General features: G+C 41.2%; 1 protein-coding gene across 1 annotated transcript; it reads left to right on the top strand.

Moving 5' to 3' along the window:
• Positions 1-2,174: 2,174 nt before the first annotated feature.
• On the top strand, positions 2,175-17,776 carry LOC148520030 (sulfate transporter-like). Its single transcript, XM_088475793.1, has 3 exons — positions 2,175-2,183; positions 6,919-7,512; positions 16,178-17,776. The coding sequence occupies exons 1-3, from the start codon at positions 2,175-2,177 to the stop codon at positions 17,774-17,776; spliced, it is 2,202 nt and encodes a 733-aa protein (XP_088331919.1).
• The last annotated feature ends 610 nt before the right edge of the window (positions 17,777-18,386 follow it).

The following is an 18,386-nucleotide window of genomic DNA, read 5'->3' as shown; positions in this document are numbered from 1 at the left end:
TAGCTCTAATCCCGCCTCCATGCAACCTAACCCTCCCTGGTCAGTGCCTAACCCTAAACCACCCCGGGAGGTCCTTAAACCTAACCCACCACCCCCAACTTAACCCTAACCCGCATACTTACCATCGGGATGCCGGCAGTCGGGATGCCGATGTTGGCATCTTGATCTCTTTGGGATGGCGGCATTGGCATTATGATGGGCATATGGATTCCAGCGTTGGTATATTGATGTCCAGCATCCCATCCGCCAGTACCCAGACGGCATCCCCTTCAGGGGGCACCATAGTTTATGTAAATCTTTTCATAGTTACCTATAAGATTTCACATGAATTAACTTTTATATAGTTTTCATAGAATTAATGGTATGCACTGTTTGAGACCCACCTCTTCATTACAAACTACCCCATGTAGCTAAAGGGGAGGGTTATATGGCCTTGGGAGCCTCAACACTTTTTCCTCTTTTGCCAGTGTAATATACCCAGGGAAACAGGTGTAGAGGTGGCGATGCAGCCTGACACACCAGCACATACACCTGTCATGTCACAAAGTCAGTGCGCCCCAGTCCCCACAGACTGCCCATATCACTGAAGAAGAGACCAGCCCGGGGGGCATGTGCCGCTCTGCTGCCTGGTCCAGCCTGCCCCTTTTAACAGTGCTCCTGCTATATGGTCCATTTGTGTTCTGGTACATCCTTCTGATCCAGTGGCTGTTGGACAGGGAGCACAGGGAACACAGGGTATAGAAAATTCTGGGGGACGTGAATGTTACAGTCCCATCCTAGCAGGGCAGTTTTCGTGACATATTCAGCGGCATGACACGTGAGGTGAGTTTGTTGCAGGGGCGATCACGAGTCCCCGCAGGCTGTAAGCATACAGTAGCAGCAATATTGACTGCACCCATGGTAGTTACACCCTTGAAAATGAGCCTCCCTGATACTCTTCCTTTCTGCTTTTCTCACTAGTTGTGAACCTGCTGTGCAATATCTACTTTACCATCAGCACTGGTCCTAGTCACTGTCTTATCGAAGACCAGCAAGTTCCATCTTATGTTAGGGTTAGGCAACATTTGGGACTATTGCCACAAGATAGCACTCAAGGATGCACTTCTTTCCTCCTTCCCTCACACATGATACCCTTTTGAGGCACTATACCGTCTCCAAACCAAAGAAGTAAATAATGACCTGCATACATACCCAATGAAGCTGGGCATTTGGTTAGTGACCCTGCCACAGTTAATTCTGCTCACAGTCGAATAGCAGTACAGAGTTATGAAACAAGTCTTTATCTCCAAACTATAAATTATCAACCCAACCTGAGCAAACTAGATATTAAAAATGAAGGACAGGGAAGTCACTAACATTTTAGCACCTATCTATTAATTTTGTAATTGTTTGTACACGTTGCAATGGTGGTAGCACTCTAGACACTTTTTTGACTTGCAATGTTGAACATCTGGCAGCCAAAGAGAAAAATGTTGCCTATCCCCGTGATAGATAAGTGTCTAAAATTAGCAGGGGGAACAATTTTTATTATAGATTATATTTACATCTTTCTATTGCACTCATCACTGATATGACCTGTTCCATAGCATCCATCACAAACAGGTCCTTAAATACTTCTATACAGTATACTGAATATAAATGTCATTGGTTATGGATAGGTCCATGTTTATACTTTGTACTTTCTAAATATAATAGCAGTCTATTTATATAATAAGCAAAGTCATTTTGCAGAATTAATCATATCATTTGTCAAATGTTGTAGTCTAGTGCACATTATACAGTGTTAAATGAGCGTAATGTCAATCAAAACCCAATGTGTTCTTCATGTGTAGTAATTATCATGTATTCAATTAAAACAACATTTCTGAAACTGCTTATTATACAACAAATTGGGCACACAAAATGTTACTGTAGGGTTAAAGCAGTTTCAAAACTAAAAATGTCTGTTTGGTTGATACAAGTGGAAGCGCACTTTCTGTTTCCCTAATCATATTGCACAGACACAATTGTGTTTTGGAAACGTAAGGAGGAAGAGTGATATGCTGTCACTAGATCAGCTCCCACACATGATGTCATCCAAGAATATATATTCAGCCTACTTTCTCATTGATGTTATTAGACAACTTGTGGATAGATTCCTTTTCCCCGAAGCTGACAGGACATCAACTACTACGATGGCTCAGGTTTGAAAATATGTTCGTATACATGTTTTTTTTTTAGTGATTTAATGGCTCGCAACCATAGCGATCATTAGCTACAGGTACAAAATCTGAAACTCCCACAACCTGCTGCTGTGTGCAGTCTGCGATATAAGTTCTTATTGTATTAAAATCCAATAGTATGTAGTTATATTCATGCATAAACTGAGATTGTGGGGTTATAAATAAACCCTTAATAACCTTCAATTCACTTTGCAGAACACAGCTAAGATGAATATAACATTAACATGTAATCAGTTTGAAATAATTTATTTGGTTATGTTTGCCTATTATAAATGTGTTGAGCAACACTGCACGGTACATGAGGCCACTTGTTTAATTTACAAATATATACAAATATATCTATAATAATTGTACAGTATAATTCATTATACAAGTTCCAGAATGGAGGTTATGGAATGAGAGCAGAGGAAATAAAAGTTTGACAACTTCCTACTTTCAATTTGTCCACTTCTATCTTCATTTGCAATTTAGCCCCATGACATGATTGATGGAATGATGAAGAGCAATGTAAAATAGTTTATGGTTTCTGTTACTTAGAAATAGAATTGAGAAGAGGGCAAATACCGTAGGAATATTCTACATGACATGCTCTGTATATATGATGGGCAGGTCAGAGAAAATGGCAAGGCTTTTTTCTCAGCTATAAATAAAACTATATGGCCATTGATTTAATAACACATACACATACCAGAGCTTGCCAAGTAGAATTCTATGTATATCTTATACAATGAAAATGGCCACCATTGTGTTTGTCCCATAGGGATGACTTATCGCTTATGAGTTGTTTCCCCTGCATTCTAATATATAATAGAGATGAGTGGTTTGGTTTTTCAGAGAACTGAATGCACCCGAATTTAGGGGTTCCAAGTGTCTCGGCTCTTCCCGCAAAGCTCGGATCTCAGAACAAGGCAAAATGTAATTATCCCTGAAATGTCGGATCTCGAATATTTTGAATTGGATATAATAGTCCCCGTGATCAGGTGCCATTTCACACAGGACAGTGTAGGGAGAGGGTGTAAGCTTTTTGTTCCTAAAAAAATGCCATAGGACGCCAATAGGAGGACATAAAGAGTTAGTAGCAGGTAGCTGGGAAGGATGACTGGCTGCCAGCATCTTTCTCACTGTGAGTGTGAATGTGCATTTGTTAGATGCAGTAGTTAGCAACAACAACTGCAATCTAGTATATATATATATATATATATATATATACACAAGTTGAGTCTCCTATATCTGAATATTCCGAAATATGGACTATTCCGAAATACGGAATTTTTTTGGTATGACTGAGATAATAAAACCTTTGATTTTTGATGGTTTAATGTACACAAACTTTGACTATTCCCAAGATATTTCATTATGATATACAAATATTCCAATATACGTAATATTCCGTTATCCAGAATACCCCTGGTCCCAATCATCTTGGATATTGGAGACTCAACCTGTATATATATATATAATATATATATATATATATATATATATATATGATAATGTTGGTTTTATTTGGGGAGCACCTACAGTGAACTATACAATTCTATATGGGATGCAATTCCCCCTTTGTATAGTATAATTTTTGTTATTATTACATAGAGTGTTGTGAGGTCATAGGAGTGAATTTTATATTCCTCCTATCGGTCCTACTGTGGGGCATATCAACTGGGTGCGAGAATAGCAAAAAATCCGCACCTGCGAGGTTTTTCCAGCAGGTGTGGTTTTTTTGCTATTCAAATAGCTGCATTTTTTCTTTTTTTACACACTGGGAGGTTTTTTTTCATACACCTCCAGAGCATGTTTGTTTTTTCATAAAATCTGTAATTTTAGGAATAAACACAGAGACTAGCTCTGGACCCCTGGCGGTGCCCCCCTGAGGACTAATTGAGCAATTGGAAGTTACCAATTAGCTTAATTAGTCCTTAATTACTCACCTTCCGAAGCGGTGTTTTCTTCATCCAACATCTGAAGCTGGGTCTTCTGCAGCATGGTGAGTATGTCCGTGTGTGTGAGTGTTTATTAATGTTTGTAAGTGTGTATGAGTGTGTGTGTGTGAGTGTTGTGTGTGTGGGCTCCCCAGTCTCTATGTGGCAGCCCTTGCCCCTCCCACCAGCCCCTGGAGCCTCCCAGCCCCCTCTCCAGTGAGAAGACTGAAAACCGCACAACGACTTTTTTTTTATTGGATACTGCAGATATCAGGAGCGCACATACCCGCGGTATTCCAAAATTGGGCGCGAGGGGCACAAGGTTTTTTTCCTTGCTAAACCTCGCACCCAATTGAATATGCCCCAATGAAACCTTTTTAACCTGAGTTCACCCAAATACAACTAATAACCTTTTTTCCTTTTAGTACATTATAAAAAAAACATAAAATCACATTTAAATCTTATTCTCACATATACATAGACATCTTGACCAGTATGGGACAGATGTTAGTACACTTGCTGTCTCCCTTTATTGGGACAAGCTCTTTGACAGCCTGTAGGGCCCACTTTGGATGCGTTTTGTCATAAATGACTTCCTCAGGGGTGTTATTTGTCCAAAAATGACTATGCTGTGTCACTCTGAGAGAGCTACACCCGAAAGAAGAAGATATATTTTCATGTTTTCTTTAAAAAAATAGCAAAAATGTAAAATAAATTTTTTTGTTGGTGTTTAAAAAAATATTTCAAGGCATTTATAAAAATTTTATTTAAATTGTATTTTTTCAATGTGCTTCCTAAAGGCAGCATATATGACTGTGCTTGGTGGGTGTGTGTAGACTAGCAGTTGTGTCCCTGACATCTATACCCAGGCTTTTATTATTGAATTAAAATTGTATTTTTTCAAGAGTGTGTGTTTCCTAAAGGAAGCATATATTACCATGCTTAGTGGGTGTGTGTAGAGTAGATGTGCCCCTAACAGCTGCCCCCCACCACCCAAATTAAAAAAAGAGTGGAAACAAGGTATTTTTGTTTTCTGAGTCAACAAAAATCTTTTTTAATAAAACTGCATGGCAAAGGTAGTATTCCCTCGATTCTTTTACTCATTATACATTCACTTGGTGTGGTGAAAGTGAGGTTCACTTACAGTAGCTTTACTCCTGTCCTGTCATAAAAAATAAATCAATCATGAATCAGTCGATAGAAGAGCAGGAGCAAACTAGTGCTGGTAGTGAAAGTAATTCTTTAACATCTACTAAAGGATGTCAAGGGGAAAGAAGGTTTAAGAAAGAGTACCTCAAATCTAAACAGTATTTAACAATCTTTAAAAAACATTAACTATAAAGGGAAACGTTACTGCCAAAAAACTTAAAATTACCAACATGCCATACATCTCAGGCAATGACAAGGAAAGGCTCAAACCATGGACTTTCTGTGTGGGTGGTGTTCCTGCTTCTGCAGTTTCATGCCATAGAATGCCTATTGCAAAAGCTGGGGCCAAATACAGTCAGGCATCTCCTGTAACTTTGCATGCAACACCTTCTCGCTCTGAGTATCGATGTGTCACCTTTAAAACAGAGAAATCAGTGCACAAAAATAACACTAAGGCTGAAGAACAAACTATTCACAAACTTCACAGATTCTTGAGGATAGTTTACTGGTGTCCATTAGTGCTGTGTGTAAGTCTGACATTTCTGACACTGTAATATTAAAGAATCCTCATCAACCATTTCTGAACTCTTCTGCAAATGTGAGGATGAGTAGTAGTAAAAGTAATGATGATGTAATTGAAACTGAGGATGCTACTATGGAAGATCAACGTGATGAGGGGAATCTTTGTGTATCTGCCTAAATTAAGATGTTGATGATGAATGTGTTGGACTAGAAGAAGTTAATAAAGTTCAGGAGGATGATGTTGTCTGTGTCAAAGTGAGTCAGCTACCAGTGACATCAAATCTTGCCAGTGATAAGAAGATAGACATTGTCATGCCTGGACGTAAGACCAAAATATTCCCTCTTCCACATTTTTACCCAAATCCTGTCAACATATGTCAAGGCATCTGTACCATTTGTGAGGTCAAAGTAAGTAGTCGTAGGGACGCTAACTACCAATGTTTCATCAATTGCAGCAAGTTTATGCAAATTATTTATCAAAATCTGGAAAATCATGTAAAATAATAACAAGTAGTCCAGCATCATCTACTAGCAGCATGGATAGATCCCAAAATATACACTCTCCATCGCAAACAACTTCATCATCAACCTCCTCATTAATAATCGGATGTAGTCCTCCTGCATCCAATTTTTTAAACTGCCATGTGTTTGTCTTTCTGAATTGTCGCTGAGTTTAGCCAGTCAGCTCGCTGCAGCCTTTGGCCAATATTGATGGAAACAATATTGTGACCTACAGGGTAGTCAAAATTGACCGGAAATGACTGAAAATTAATGTTATTGTTGTTAACAATACTGTAGTAACAACTGGTCCAAATGACTTGATTTAGCTGTTTTAAGCAATTTTTTAAGAAATCTATAACCAACACCAAAGCACGAGGAAGATTTATAACCAAAACCAAAACACAGGGGTCCGCTCCACGCACATCTCTAATATATAATAACCACTCCTGTTCCTGCTCCATAGGTGTTTTAACAAAATAAATTACCAATAGTGAATACATTTCACTTTCATTGAACTGTAAAATTTTCATGTTATATTATTATGTTGAACACTCAACATGTATTCAAGTTGGCCTTAGAAGTTCATCTTATTCTTTTCATTCTAGTTTATGGATTCTGAGTATTCTATCAAGACTGAGATTCCTGACCAAAGTGAACACTCATCTTCAGAGCCTCATAGTTCTGTGAATCTTGAAGAACAAATCAAGCCAGCCCTGTATACCAAAGACATACTGTGGGAGAAAACCAAAAAATGCTGTATTAGCAGCCCAAGAAAGCTTGGCAGATATTGCTTTGAACTCTTCCCAGTATTGTCCTGGCTTCCTAAATATAAGATTAAAGAATACCTGCTAGGTGACCTTGTATCTGGGATCATAGTTGGCATTGTGACTATTCCTCAGGCAATAGCTTATTCACTCTTGGCAAGTCAAGACCCCATTTATGGCTTATACAGCAACTTCTTCTGCTGCATCATTTACTTCTTCATGGCATCATCTCGACATAACTGTGTTGGTACATTTGGGGTGCTGTGTCTCATGGTAGGAGAGTCTGTGAACAAGCATTTAAAAGCCGCAGGTTTCACTGACTATGGTGATCATGTATTAAACTCAACAAGAACTTCTAATAATACCCTGTGTGGGAGAAGCTGCTATGCTATCACGCTGGCCACAAGTTTAACATTCATGGTTGGAGTTTACCAGGTAAAATGATGATCCCTTTTGTTTCTCCCTCAGTCACTCTGTAACTTCTATTGATTAGACTAATCCATAGTTTGATTAAGCCGTTATTAACCCTATGTATATTAAAGTCTGAGACTGCACTCAGTGATTGGAATAGGAGGTTAACAGGTCCAAAAGTAGTTAATGTAAACACACTCACTTCTTATCCAAGGGTAAAGTGAAAGACCAGCACTTACATTCAGTTCCAAATAGGCTTTATTCCAAAAGCATTGCAAATATACAGACTGGCGTGATGGTAGGTACCCAACAGCAGTTTCAACAGAGCCTTGTCAATTTTTGCCATATACAAAATCCAGAGAGTCAGCACTCCCACAACCTCCTGTACTGCCGTGGTGTTTGTTTTAAATGGCAGCACTCTGTGGGCCTGGTTATACTAAAATAAAGCACTCAGATACAATTGTCCATTTCCAACGTTTCGGGTTTTATTATCCATATTCAGGGAACATAAAACACATACAAAAAACGTCTTACTTTTAAATGAACACCCATGGTGACATAGACGCCAGCTGACTGTGGCTCTGTCGGCACTGCAAACAAACCTCTGCCAGCACACACGTCCATTGCCCCAGACAGCATGAAGCTCCATAGCAACAAAAAATATAATATCCAAAAACTCAGAACAGTAGTCTTTAAAGCGGAATGCACACATATATTGCATAGGTATTAGGTCAATACAACTTTCTCTAAAACTTTTATTCACTTATTTAGAATAAACAATTTATACTAAAATCAGCTAAATAAAAAAACATAGGATAGCGGTGAAAATGAAAATCAAGGCTGTAGTTTGTCTTAGTGTCTCATTTGTTAATATTCAGAGGCTGCTATGTATGCAAAATATATACTATTATGTTTATTTATTCCTTTTCACACATGACAGCACTCTTAGCGGGATGCAGTCATGAGGCGGGATGCGGGATGCACGCAAGGCCGTCGGTCTCAAAATGCCTTCAGAATCCTGACAAGGGATTTAAGACAGGTGTCAAAATATCAACGCCTATCTTAATCCTGATGCTGGAACACTGAAGGATGCCAGCCCAAACGAGGTAAGTCCACGGCGCCCTTAGCGTTAGCAGTGTGGGCGGGGGAGGGTAAGGTTTTAGGGAGCGTAGTGGGGTTAGGGTTAGATTTGGGGGGTTAAGGTTAGGGTTAGGCACCACTAGGGGGGAGGGCTAGGCACCCCCAGGGGGAGGTTAGGGTTAGGCAGCCCCCTGGGAGGGTTAGGTAAGGGTGGTTAGGGTTATGCACCCCCAGGGGGGAGGTTAGGGTTATGCACCCCCGGGGGGGAGGTTAGGGTTAGGCACTATCGGGGGGAGGTTATGGTTAGGCACCACTAAAGGAAGGTTAGGGTTTGGGGGGGAGAGGGGTAGGGATAGGGTACTTACCTGCCTTGTCGGGATCTTTTCCCTTCAGGCTGCTGGCATCAGAATTTTAACCAGCAGCTATTCAGCGGCCCGGGACTTCATACCCATTCCCTCTTAGCAGATAGAAGTTAGTATTTATAAACAAGGCAGTAACGGGAATCTATATTATCACTCTAACGCGGTAGTAGAATAAACGTGCAGCCTAATGTCATCTAGCTGAGGTACACAAATCCCTCTTGGTAACGTAAGGGTTACATGTCTCAACTGCATGCATTTGGATATCTTTGTTGCCCTTTATGTTTTAGTTACAAAGGCATATTATCGTTTCAGTGTATACTGCATACATAGGGGCCCATTTATCATTGAATATTTGAGTATAATTCCTGAAAAAAAACGTTTTTGGGGGTTTACCAAAAATATGAATTATCCCCCTAGTGTATTAAGTAGGGACCGCAGCAGGTATCTTGGTTACCTTCTGTGATCCCTCCATTACCGCATCCATCATAGGTTTCTATGGGGCATGCGATGCTGCCAGATTCCTGATATTGGCCCCCTCAGCTAAATTCAGATGGCGTTAGCCGATGTAGCCTATGGGCTATCACTAGAAAATTAGCCGGCGGAGGGATCCCTTGGAATCATCCCCCGGCAATGGCCACCAGTTGGCTCTCAAATAACTAACAGGCAGAAGACAGAGCCGCTGAATGAGGTGACCGCAATAGCGGCACTGATGTGATAAGCGGGCAGGACTTGTGTGACACTGAGCTGGTGAATATGAGTAACTGCTGGTAGCAGTAGTGGCATAATTAGACTGAATATATGAAATAACAAGGTGGCTTAACATAGGCTCTGGAAGCAACGACAAAGGGGGACATGTGAAAGAACAGCGTATGTTTGAGTATAATATAAGTCATGTAATGTGAAAATGAATGTACTAATAAAGTATAAAATCCATTTGTACATATAACCCCTTGGTGGAATGGACACAAAATAAGATATTGAAAATTAGGAGTTTTATGTACATGAGCAGCAGATGCAAACCCCTACCATATGCCTCAGTACAGAGGATAGAAATCTTAACTAAGATAAGGATACATTTAAATCTATCCTTGCAGTTTGTGAAATAGAACTGAGCCGGATGCATTTGCTTTAAGTTAATTGCCACTTTGGCCCATATTCAATTTGAGGCGAAAACCCGTTATCTTCGCCTGTTTCAAGTATCCCCGTATTCAATTTCAAAGACTTTTCGCCGGTGTGAACAGTCTTTTTAAAAAAACGGGGATAAGTTTTCTCCACACAATAGGTGGCAAAAAATAGTGCAGAATTGGAGTTTAGGGGTGCAGGCTTAAAAAAAAATGTCCCCTAAAATGAATGTGTGTCAAAAAGAGTAAAAATAAAAAATCGGGACACGCCAAAAAAATTTACTTTAAGTTTGGGGGTGAAAAAAAAATAGGGAACAAACTTCTAAAATAGCTGAATTGATTCCAGAGGGATTCCCAAGTGCGGCAGATGTTTTCTTCATTGCGGGTAGTAGCGGCAGGTGCATTTTTGAAGAATTTTTTAAAAGCATTTTAGGGACTTAAAAATATGCTTGCACCCATTTTCATCTACCCCAAATTTGATGGGCATAGTTTTTTTCCCCCCAAAAAATAGCTAAATGCTATTTTCATCAACTTCTTCAAGCCGCATTTTTGCACCTGCCGCGGCTATTTAAAAACCCGACTTCCCTTCAGCAAGCAAAAATGGGGGTACCCATAGTGATCCCCCATGTCAGAACATCTTTAGGGGGGTTCAAGGATGATTTCCCGAAAATTTACAGGACTTTTCGCCTGTTCCAGTTTCACCGGGTCCCGTTTTCGCGTCCTAAGAAATTGAAAACAGGTGAAGGAGGCGAAGAGTCTGGCAGGCGAAAAGTCCGGACTTTTTGCCTCAAATTGAATACGGGCCTATGTATGCAGATTACAATGAAACGATAATATGCCTTTGTAACTAACATAAAGGGGAATGGAGACATGTAACCCTTACATTACCAAGAGGAATTTATGTACCTCAGCTCAGACTTGCCTACCTTTAGGCTCTCCCTTCCGGGAGGAGACAGCCTGGACGACAGTCTGTACACAGCAGGTGGGCGGAGCGGGGGGCGTGGCGGCTCAACACGTCATCGTGGCCCCGCCACCCGCTGTGCAGAGCCCGTAATACAGGCACTGTACTGCGGGGGGCGGGGCTTAGATGACTCGATTTAACGCGAATCGCGTCATCTGGTTGCCCGGGCTGCATACTAAGTGGCAGGCAACGGGGGGTGCGGGATAGCTGCGAATGGTTCCAGGAGACTTGCCTTGCCTTCCGGGTGGTCGGGAGCGGCACCCGATTTTCGGGAGGCTCCCGACCAAATCGGGAGGGTAGGCAAGTATGCCTCAGCTAGATGACATTAGGCTGCACATTTATTCTACTACCGCATTAGAGTGATAATATAAACTCCCGTTACTGCCTTGTTTATAAAAATTAACTGCTAACTGCTAAGAGCCCTGTCATGTGTGAACAGGAATAAATAATCATAATAGTATATACTGTACAGATGTGTCCTGCTACATCTTTTCTGCGTACGCAGCAATTCGCACCATTCAAACCAACGGTTTGCGAGCGCACTGGCACGCATGCGTTCGGCTGACCACCCTCCCTTTACTATCCACAAACAGCACTTCCTGTCAATCACCCTGCAATCACAGTCCCCATTGCAGGGGCTGATTCGCGCATTCACACTGTGATGTGTATGCATGCGCAGTGCGTAACAATTGCCAAATTGCGAATGTATTCGCAGTTGCATTCGGTAGTAAAATGGGCTGAAAGTACACATCCCGGTGTTCATGGGCAAGATCTCCTAATCTAATTTATTCAGAAGGTCTGTCGTATCTTTAAGATACGTGTTTTCCGCTTTTACACAAGCCTGGAGATAATAGTCAAGGTACTTGGAAATGTAGCTGTAAACATAGGGCCTGATTCAGACCCGCTCGCGAGTGCTATGCGCTCGCAAACGGGTTGATGGTGGCCCAGTGCGCATGCGCACTATGGAGCCGGAACCATGTTGTGCACATGCGCGAGACCCGGATAGCGACGGGCAATCCGTCGCTCCAGGTCTCGTACAAAAGGGGGCGTGCTGCCGATGTTGAGTGACAGCACGCCCCCTTTGGTCGGCGGGCCGGGGGCGTGGCTGCCCAGACAGAAAGCACTCTAGGGCTTGCGGCAACGAGACCCTACCACAAGGGTCTCGTCGCAAGCCCGATGATCGCGATGGTCTTGACCATCGCGACCATCTTCCTGGCCGCTCGCTATAGCTGTGGGTGGTTACCCACAGCTATGCGAGCGGCCAGGAGGCCGCTCTAAAAAAACAGAAGGCTGATATTGCTGATATTATAGGCTGTCCTGGAGGGTTATCCAACTGGGGGAGGCTGCAGCCATGTAAAAGAGCTTAAAGACTGACACCCACAGGTGAAGGTGCAGGAAAATAAAATATTAAAAAAATCAGTGTTCTGTTTTTATTTTAATATTTATTTTACAGGTTTACTATAGGTACCAACGGGCCCTTAATGCCCCGCTTGCTGGTACTTGTGGTTCTGCAAGTAGCAGAATGCGGGGGAGGCTTGCTGGGACCTGTAGTTCTACCACAAAAGACAATATTTTAACTCTTATGCACCACATTTATACACAATCAACCCAGTACCCACTGCCCAGGGGTGCCGGGGATAGCCCCGGGCTATCAGCCCAGGCCTTGGGTGCCCTGGAGAGGGGGACCCCTTTATTGGGCTGACTAGCGGTCAGGGGTAATGCATTGGCTGGGGGACCCGGTGAAAGGGTTCCGATGGCTGTGGCATTACACCCCACTAGAAATGGTCCGGTGCTGGTTATGATTAATACAGGGGACCCCTACACATTTTGTTCCCTGTATTTCCAAAACCAGGACTGGCTCAGCTGAGCCCAGTGCTGGTTGCGCTAAATACTGGAGACCTCTTTGCCTTTTGACCCCTGTATTTTGGCAACCAGGACTGCCTCTAAAAGCCTGGTGCTGGTCGTGCTAGATACAGGGGACCTCTATGCTGTTTGTCCCCTGTATTTTCCGACCAGGACTGGCTGCAAAAATCCTGGCTCTGGTTGTGCTTTAGGGAGGAGGGATGGGGTTGCACACACCTTTAAAAAAATAAATAATTTACACTTGTTTCCAATTTTTTTAACACAGGTGCATGGACGGATCTCTTATTGTTTTTTTCTCAGAAACATGCACGCACTGATCGTACTAATCCATGTGTGTATTTCTGAATAATTTTTTTTAACACAGATGCTTGCATCATAGATCTCACTGATCCGTGCATGCAGTCAGCTATCTTTAAATCTTGCACGATAGTTCTTATGTCAAAATGTGTTGTTTAGGCACCATATTGTGTCCTGGAGTGCTAGGGACTGTTAAAGGGAAATCGTTCATGATATCCAGTCGTGTGCACATCATTCTGTTAGTAGGGGCCTTAAGAAGCAGTTCAGGGCTGGGACCATCAGTGCCAGTGAGCCCCTTTGTCCCCCACTGCTGCCTCTGTGCACTGCCTCGCTGCTGCCACTGCTCTGCACCCCCGCTGCTGCATTGCCCCACTGCTGCCACTGCCACACACCTGCAGCCTGCCCCCCGCAGCCATCTCTCCCTCTGCACCCCCGAAACACATCCTGTGTGCTGTCCCCTCCATCACCAGCGCAAGTGTACCACTTTGTTGCCCTTCTCCCCTGCAGGTGGACCGATTTGCTGCTCCCGTCCCTGATGGTTAATAAATTATAAAAAAGCAATGAAATTCCATAGACAAAAAACTGACGGTTTCACATATCCCATTAAGGCTTCTTAGACATGATCTGAAATGTCACAAAACCTACTGAATTTCTGACACTCAAACTAAAAAAAGCAATGAAATTCCAATCATTAAGACTGACGCCTTAAGGGACATGTTCCTTGCACAATACAGATATGGTATGCCATCACACCCTGCGGTTAACTGGAGATTCAGCACTCTCACAGTGAGATAGCAGTTCCACCATTTTGTGAGTGACAGCAAAGTCACGGAATTGTGTGCTCATTGGAATACACTCATACAGTCTATGCAACTGAGGTCTGAGCAAAAGATAGCGCTGCGCAGATGGGATAAGAGTGGGGTGGATAGGGGGAGGAGACAGAGCGGTGTGGAAGGGGGTGACAGAAAGGCATGGAGAGGGGGTTGATTAAGCAGTAGAGATGGGGGAAACCAAAGTGATGCAGATGGGTGGAAAACAGTGGTGCGGATGGGGGGAAGACAGCAGCGCAGATGGGGAGGAAACAGAGTGGCATGGTTTTGGGGGACAGAGACAACATGTATGGAGTGGTACAGAGTAGAATGGATCCGGGAAAACAGAGCAGCGCAGATGGGTAAAGACAGATTGGTGCAGATGACAGAATACAGACTAGCACAATTGAGAGGACACACAACAGTAGGGATTGGGGAACACAAATTGGTGTGGATGGGGAGAAGACAGATTGGTGCAGGTGAGGGGGAGACAGAGTGGCATACTTGGGGGGGACAGAGTGGTGCAGGATGAAGAAAGAGTGGCAAAGATGAGGGGAAGACAGAGCAGTGTGGCTGGGGGGAAGGCAGTGGTGCAGATGTGAGGAGAGGCACAGATGCAGGAAGACAGGGTGGCATGGATGGAGAAAGACAGATTGGTGCAGATGAGGGAATACAGACTAGCACAGTTTGGAGACCACACAACAGTAGGGACTGGGGAAGATATAGCAGCATGGAGGCATATAGGGGAAGAAAGTGTACATGCATAGACAGAGTATGATATTTTTAGCAATTAGGGAGCTGAATGTGTATTCTAAATGAGATAGATGTATGGAGTGAGAAGGATGTTGCAACCCTGTGGGATTGTTGTGGTGACCGAATGCTAAGTGTGTGCCACATAACTGCTCAGACCTCAGTTGCATAGACTGCATGTGTGTATTACAATGAGCACACAATTCTGAGAATTAGCAGCTCCATCATTTTGTTAGTGACAGCAATATCACTCTGTGAGAGTGCTGAATCTGCAGTTAAGCACAGGGTGTGATGGCATACCATATCTGTATTGTGCAAGGAACATGTCCATTAAGGCTTTATTGATCGGAATTTCATTGATTTTTTTAGTTTGAGTGGCAGAAATTCAGTAGGTTTTGTGAAATTTCAGATCATGTCTAAGAAGCCTTAATGGGATATGTAAAACCGTAAGGTTTTTGTCTATGGAATATATATATATATATATATATATATATAGAGAGAGAGAGAGAGAGAGATAGAGAGAGAGAGAGAGAGAAGCAGCACACTTGAGTATTCTCTAATAGGTCTATTACATGCTGTGTTAAAATCCTTAAAAGGCCCTGAATCACACATGTCCAGTATTACCTGAGAGGTTAGGATCTGCACCAACTTCTTTTAAGAAAAATAAATGTGTTTATTGATACATTAAAAAGTATTTTACATGTTGTGTTACCCAATGGTGTTTCAGTCACAACTGATCATTTCTACTGATGAAAGTTACCCCTGACTGAGGCACCAGTGGTGCAGATCTTATTGTTCCAATGTTTCAGGATTTTTTAATATGCTTTGTTTTGTATCCATGAGAAAAGGCCCTGAAATGTTGGAATAACTTTATAGAGTTTCTGTGTTTTTAATAAAGCCGAGAGTGCCTCCAATCCCTTTGCTTTATACACACACACACACATATATGTATATGTAAAGCATATACCGTGCTAATACTGATTTCACTTATCCAATACAGCTTATTTTATATTTCAGCACCTCATGAACTTTTCTGATACTTTATTCTTGGTGAAAACAAATACTGTAGCTTTTATTATTACATTTTGTATACTTTCCCGTAGTCACAGTGTTGTGAGTTATCTTTATTTTTAAGAATGTCTGCTGTGCCACTGTCTTTGCTCTTGACTATAGGTGTCTGAAGTATAGGAAGTGGTACATGTCACTTTAAATTGGCAATTTAGTCTTTTCAAAGCTACAATACATTTTAAGTTGTTTATTTTTTTAATGGTCCTATGTATGATTTATCTTATTGAGATACAGGGATAAATTAATTTTTCTCTAATTATTGTTTTTAATATAATATTCTGTAAAGACATATATATATATATATATATATATATATATATATATAAATCATGTGTATTTTAACAACATTTTGTAAGATTTGATATATCTGTTTTCCAGATCCTTATGGGAATATTCCGCTTAGGTTTTATCTTTGTGTATTTATCGGAGCCCTTGCTGAGCGGATTTGTTACTGGGTCTTCGCTCATCATCATAACATCTCAGATGAAATATCTTCTAGGTTTGAAGATTCCTCGTCGTGATGGGGCAGGCTCCCTGATTACTACTTGGATTGATGTTTTCATGAATATACAAAGCACTAACATATGTGATTTAATAACCAGTGTCATTGCAATAGCTGTCATGGTACCAGTCAAACATATTAATGACAGATTCAAAAATAAGCTAAAGGTTCCAATTCCAATAGAACTTTTTATTATAATTGTTGCCACATTGGTTTCCCATTACTGTGATTTGAATCGCAAATATAAATCATCAATTTGTGGGTCAATTCCTGTAGGATTTAAGACCCCTAAGGCACCGGAGTGGAGCATGATTCCAAATATTGCAACTGATGCGGTCTCAATTGCAATAATTGGTTTTGCGATGACAGTATCCCTTGGCAAAATATTTGCAAAAAAACACGGGTACACCATCAGCACCAATCAGGAGATGATAGCTATTGGCATGTGCAACCTCATCCCATCTTTCTTTTACTCTTTTGCAAGCTGTGGTGCTCTTGCCAAAACCATGCTTAAGGAGGCCACAGGTGCCAATACACAGCTTAATGGAATTGTCTCCGCATTAGTAATGTTGCTAGTACTTCTTGCCATTTCCCCCCTTTTCTACTCACTGCAAATTAGTATTTTAGGAGTTATCACAATTATTAGCCTTAGGGGTGCACTCATGAAATTTGCAGACTCGCCAAAAATGTGGCAAATTAGCAGAATTGACACGGTGGTCTGGTGGGTCAGCATGTTAGCAACTACCTTGATCTCAACTCAGATTGGACTGTTGGTTGGCATTTGTTTTTCTATGCTCTGTGTGATTTTTCGTACTCAGAGGCCAAGGGCCACACTTTTAGGTAATGTCAGTGGGACAGAGATTTATGAAGACCAGTTCAGATACAAAGAATTAGAAAATATACCTAATGTTAAAATATATCGGTTTGATGGTTCTCTTTACTTTGCCAACAAAGATTATTTCAAAGCAACTCTGCATAATAAAACAGGTGTTAACCCATCAAAAGTTTTGGCATTACAGAGAAAGGACAAAAAAAAAGAAGAGGTTACATCTAGGCAAACCAATAAAAGGTATATCTCAAAATTTAATTCCATCAAAACAGTATGTAAAACACCAAAATCTCTTAATAGAATCATACCAGCACTCAATATGCACTCTTTAATTATTGATTGTGGCGCTATGCAGTTTGTAGATAGTGTAGGCCTCAGCGTACTCGAAGAGGTCCGCAATGACTATGCAGAGATTGATGTGTGGGTGTTTCTTGCCAATTGCAATCCCTCTGTTCGCCGGCTACTCCACAATGGAGACTTTTTTAGCATCACAAACGGTAGCGCAGGTGAGCACGCATTTCACAGTGTCCATGATGCAGTCGCATTCGCTGAAAGGAAGTTCCAAAAAAATATGAAGTTGAGTAGGATAAATGAAGTTGACTCTTTTTCATCACCAGATCACAATGACACTGAAGATGTACAATAAAATATGTTCTGAGATCAAACAAGAATTAGCAAATCAATTAAAAGCATCACACTAGTCACCATTACATATTCACAATAATACAATTTACAATTAAATACATTACAAAGGTTTTAATATACTAATTATAAATACTTCCATCTCAGAAATAATGTACTAATTATGTTTTCAGCAAATATTTGCCAATTATCAGTTCTGCAATCGAACACAGTACCGTAAAAATGTAGCTTTCTTGGCAGTAACGTTGACCTATAGTACATAAGATTTATTATTTAACATTGTGATTTTTAAAACCTTCATGAGAAATGGATAAAATATTTTTTTCCCAAATGCCTGATTTTTATTTTAAATTCTAAAATATGAAACCCACGTCCCTTACACTGTAACACAATATTTATAGATCCCTTATATTTTTTATAATTACTTTCATTTTGTTTTGTTAGGCACTAGGTGGGTGAGATTACACAGTATGAAGCACTATATTACCTTATAGCTTTAGATTATCTCTAATTGGAAATAAGGTTCGGATAGTAAAGCTCATGGTTTGCATCTCTATTACTCTTTTCCCTGCCTCATATAATGTTTGCCATTTTAAATAAAATTTTCTGTAAAG

Source organism: Taudactylus pleione, unplaced genomic scaffold, assembly GCF_031769625.1.
Source record: "Taudactylus pleione unplaced genomic scaffold, aTauple2 ptg000178l, whole genome shotgun sequence".
NCBI classification, from domain to species: domain Eukaryota; kingdom Metazoa; phylum Chordata; class Amphibia; order Anura; family Myobatrachidae; genus Taudactylus; species Taudactylus pleione.
The sequence above is the reverse complement of the archived record's forward strand: the minus strand, read 5'-3'. Positions and strand labels throughout refer to the sequence as shown.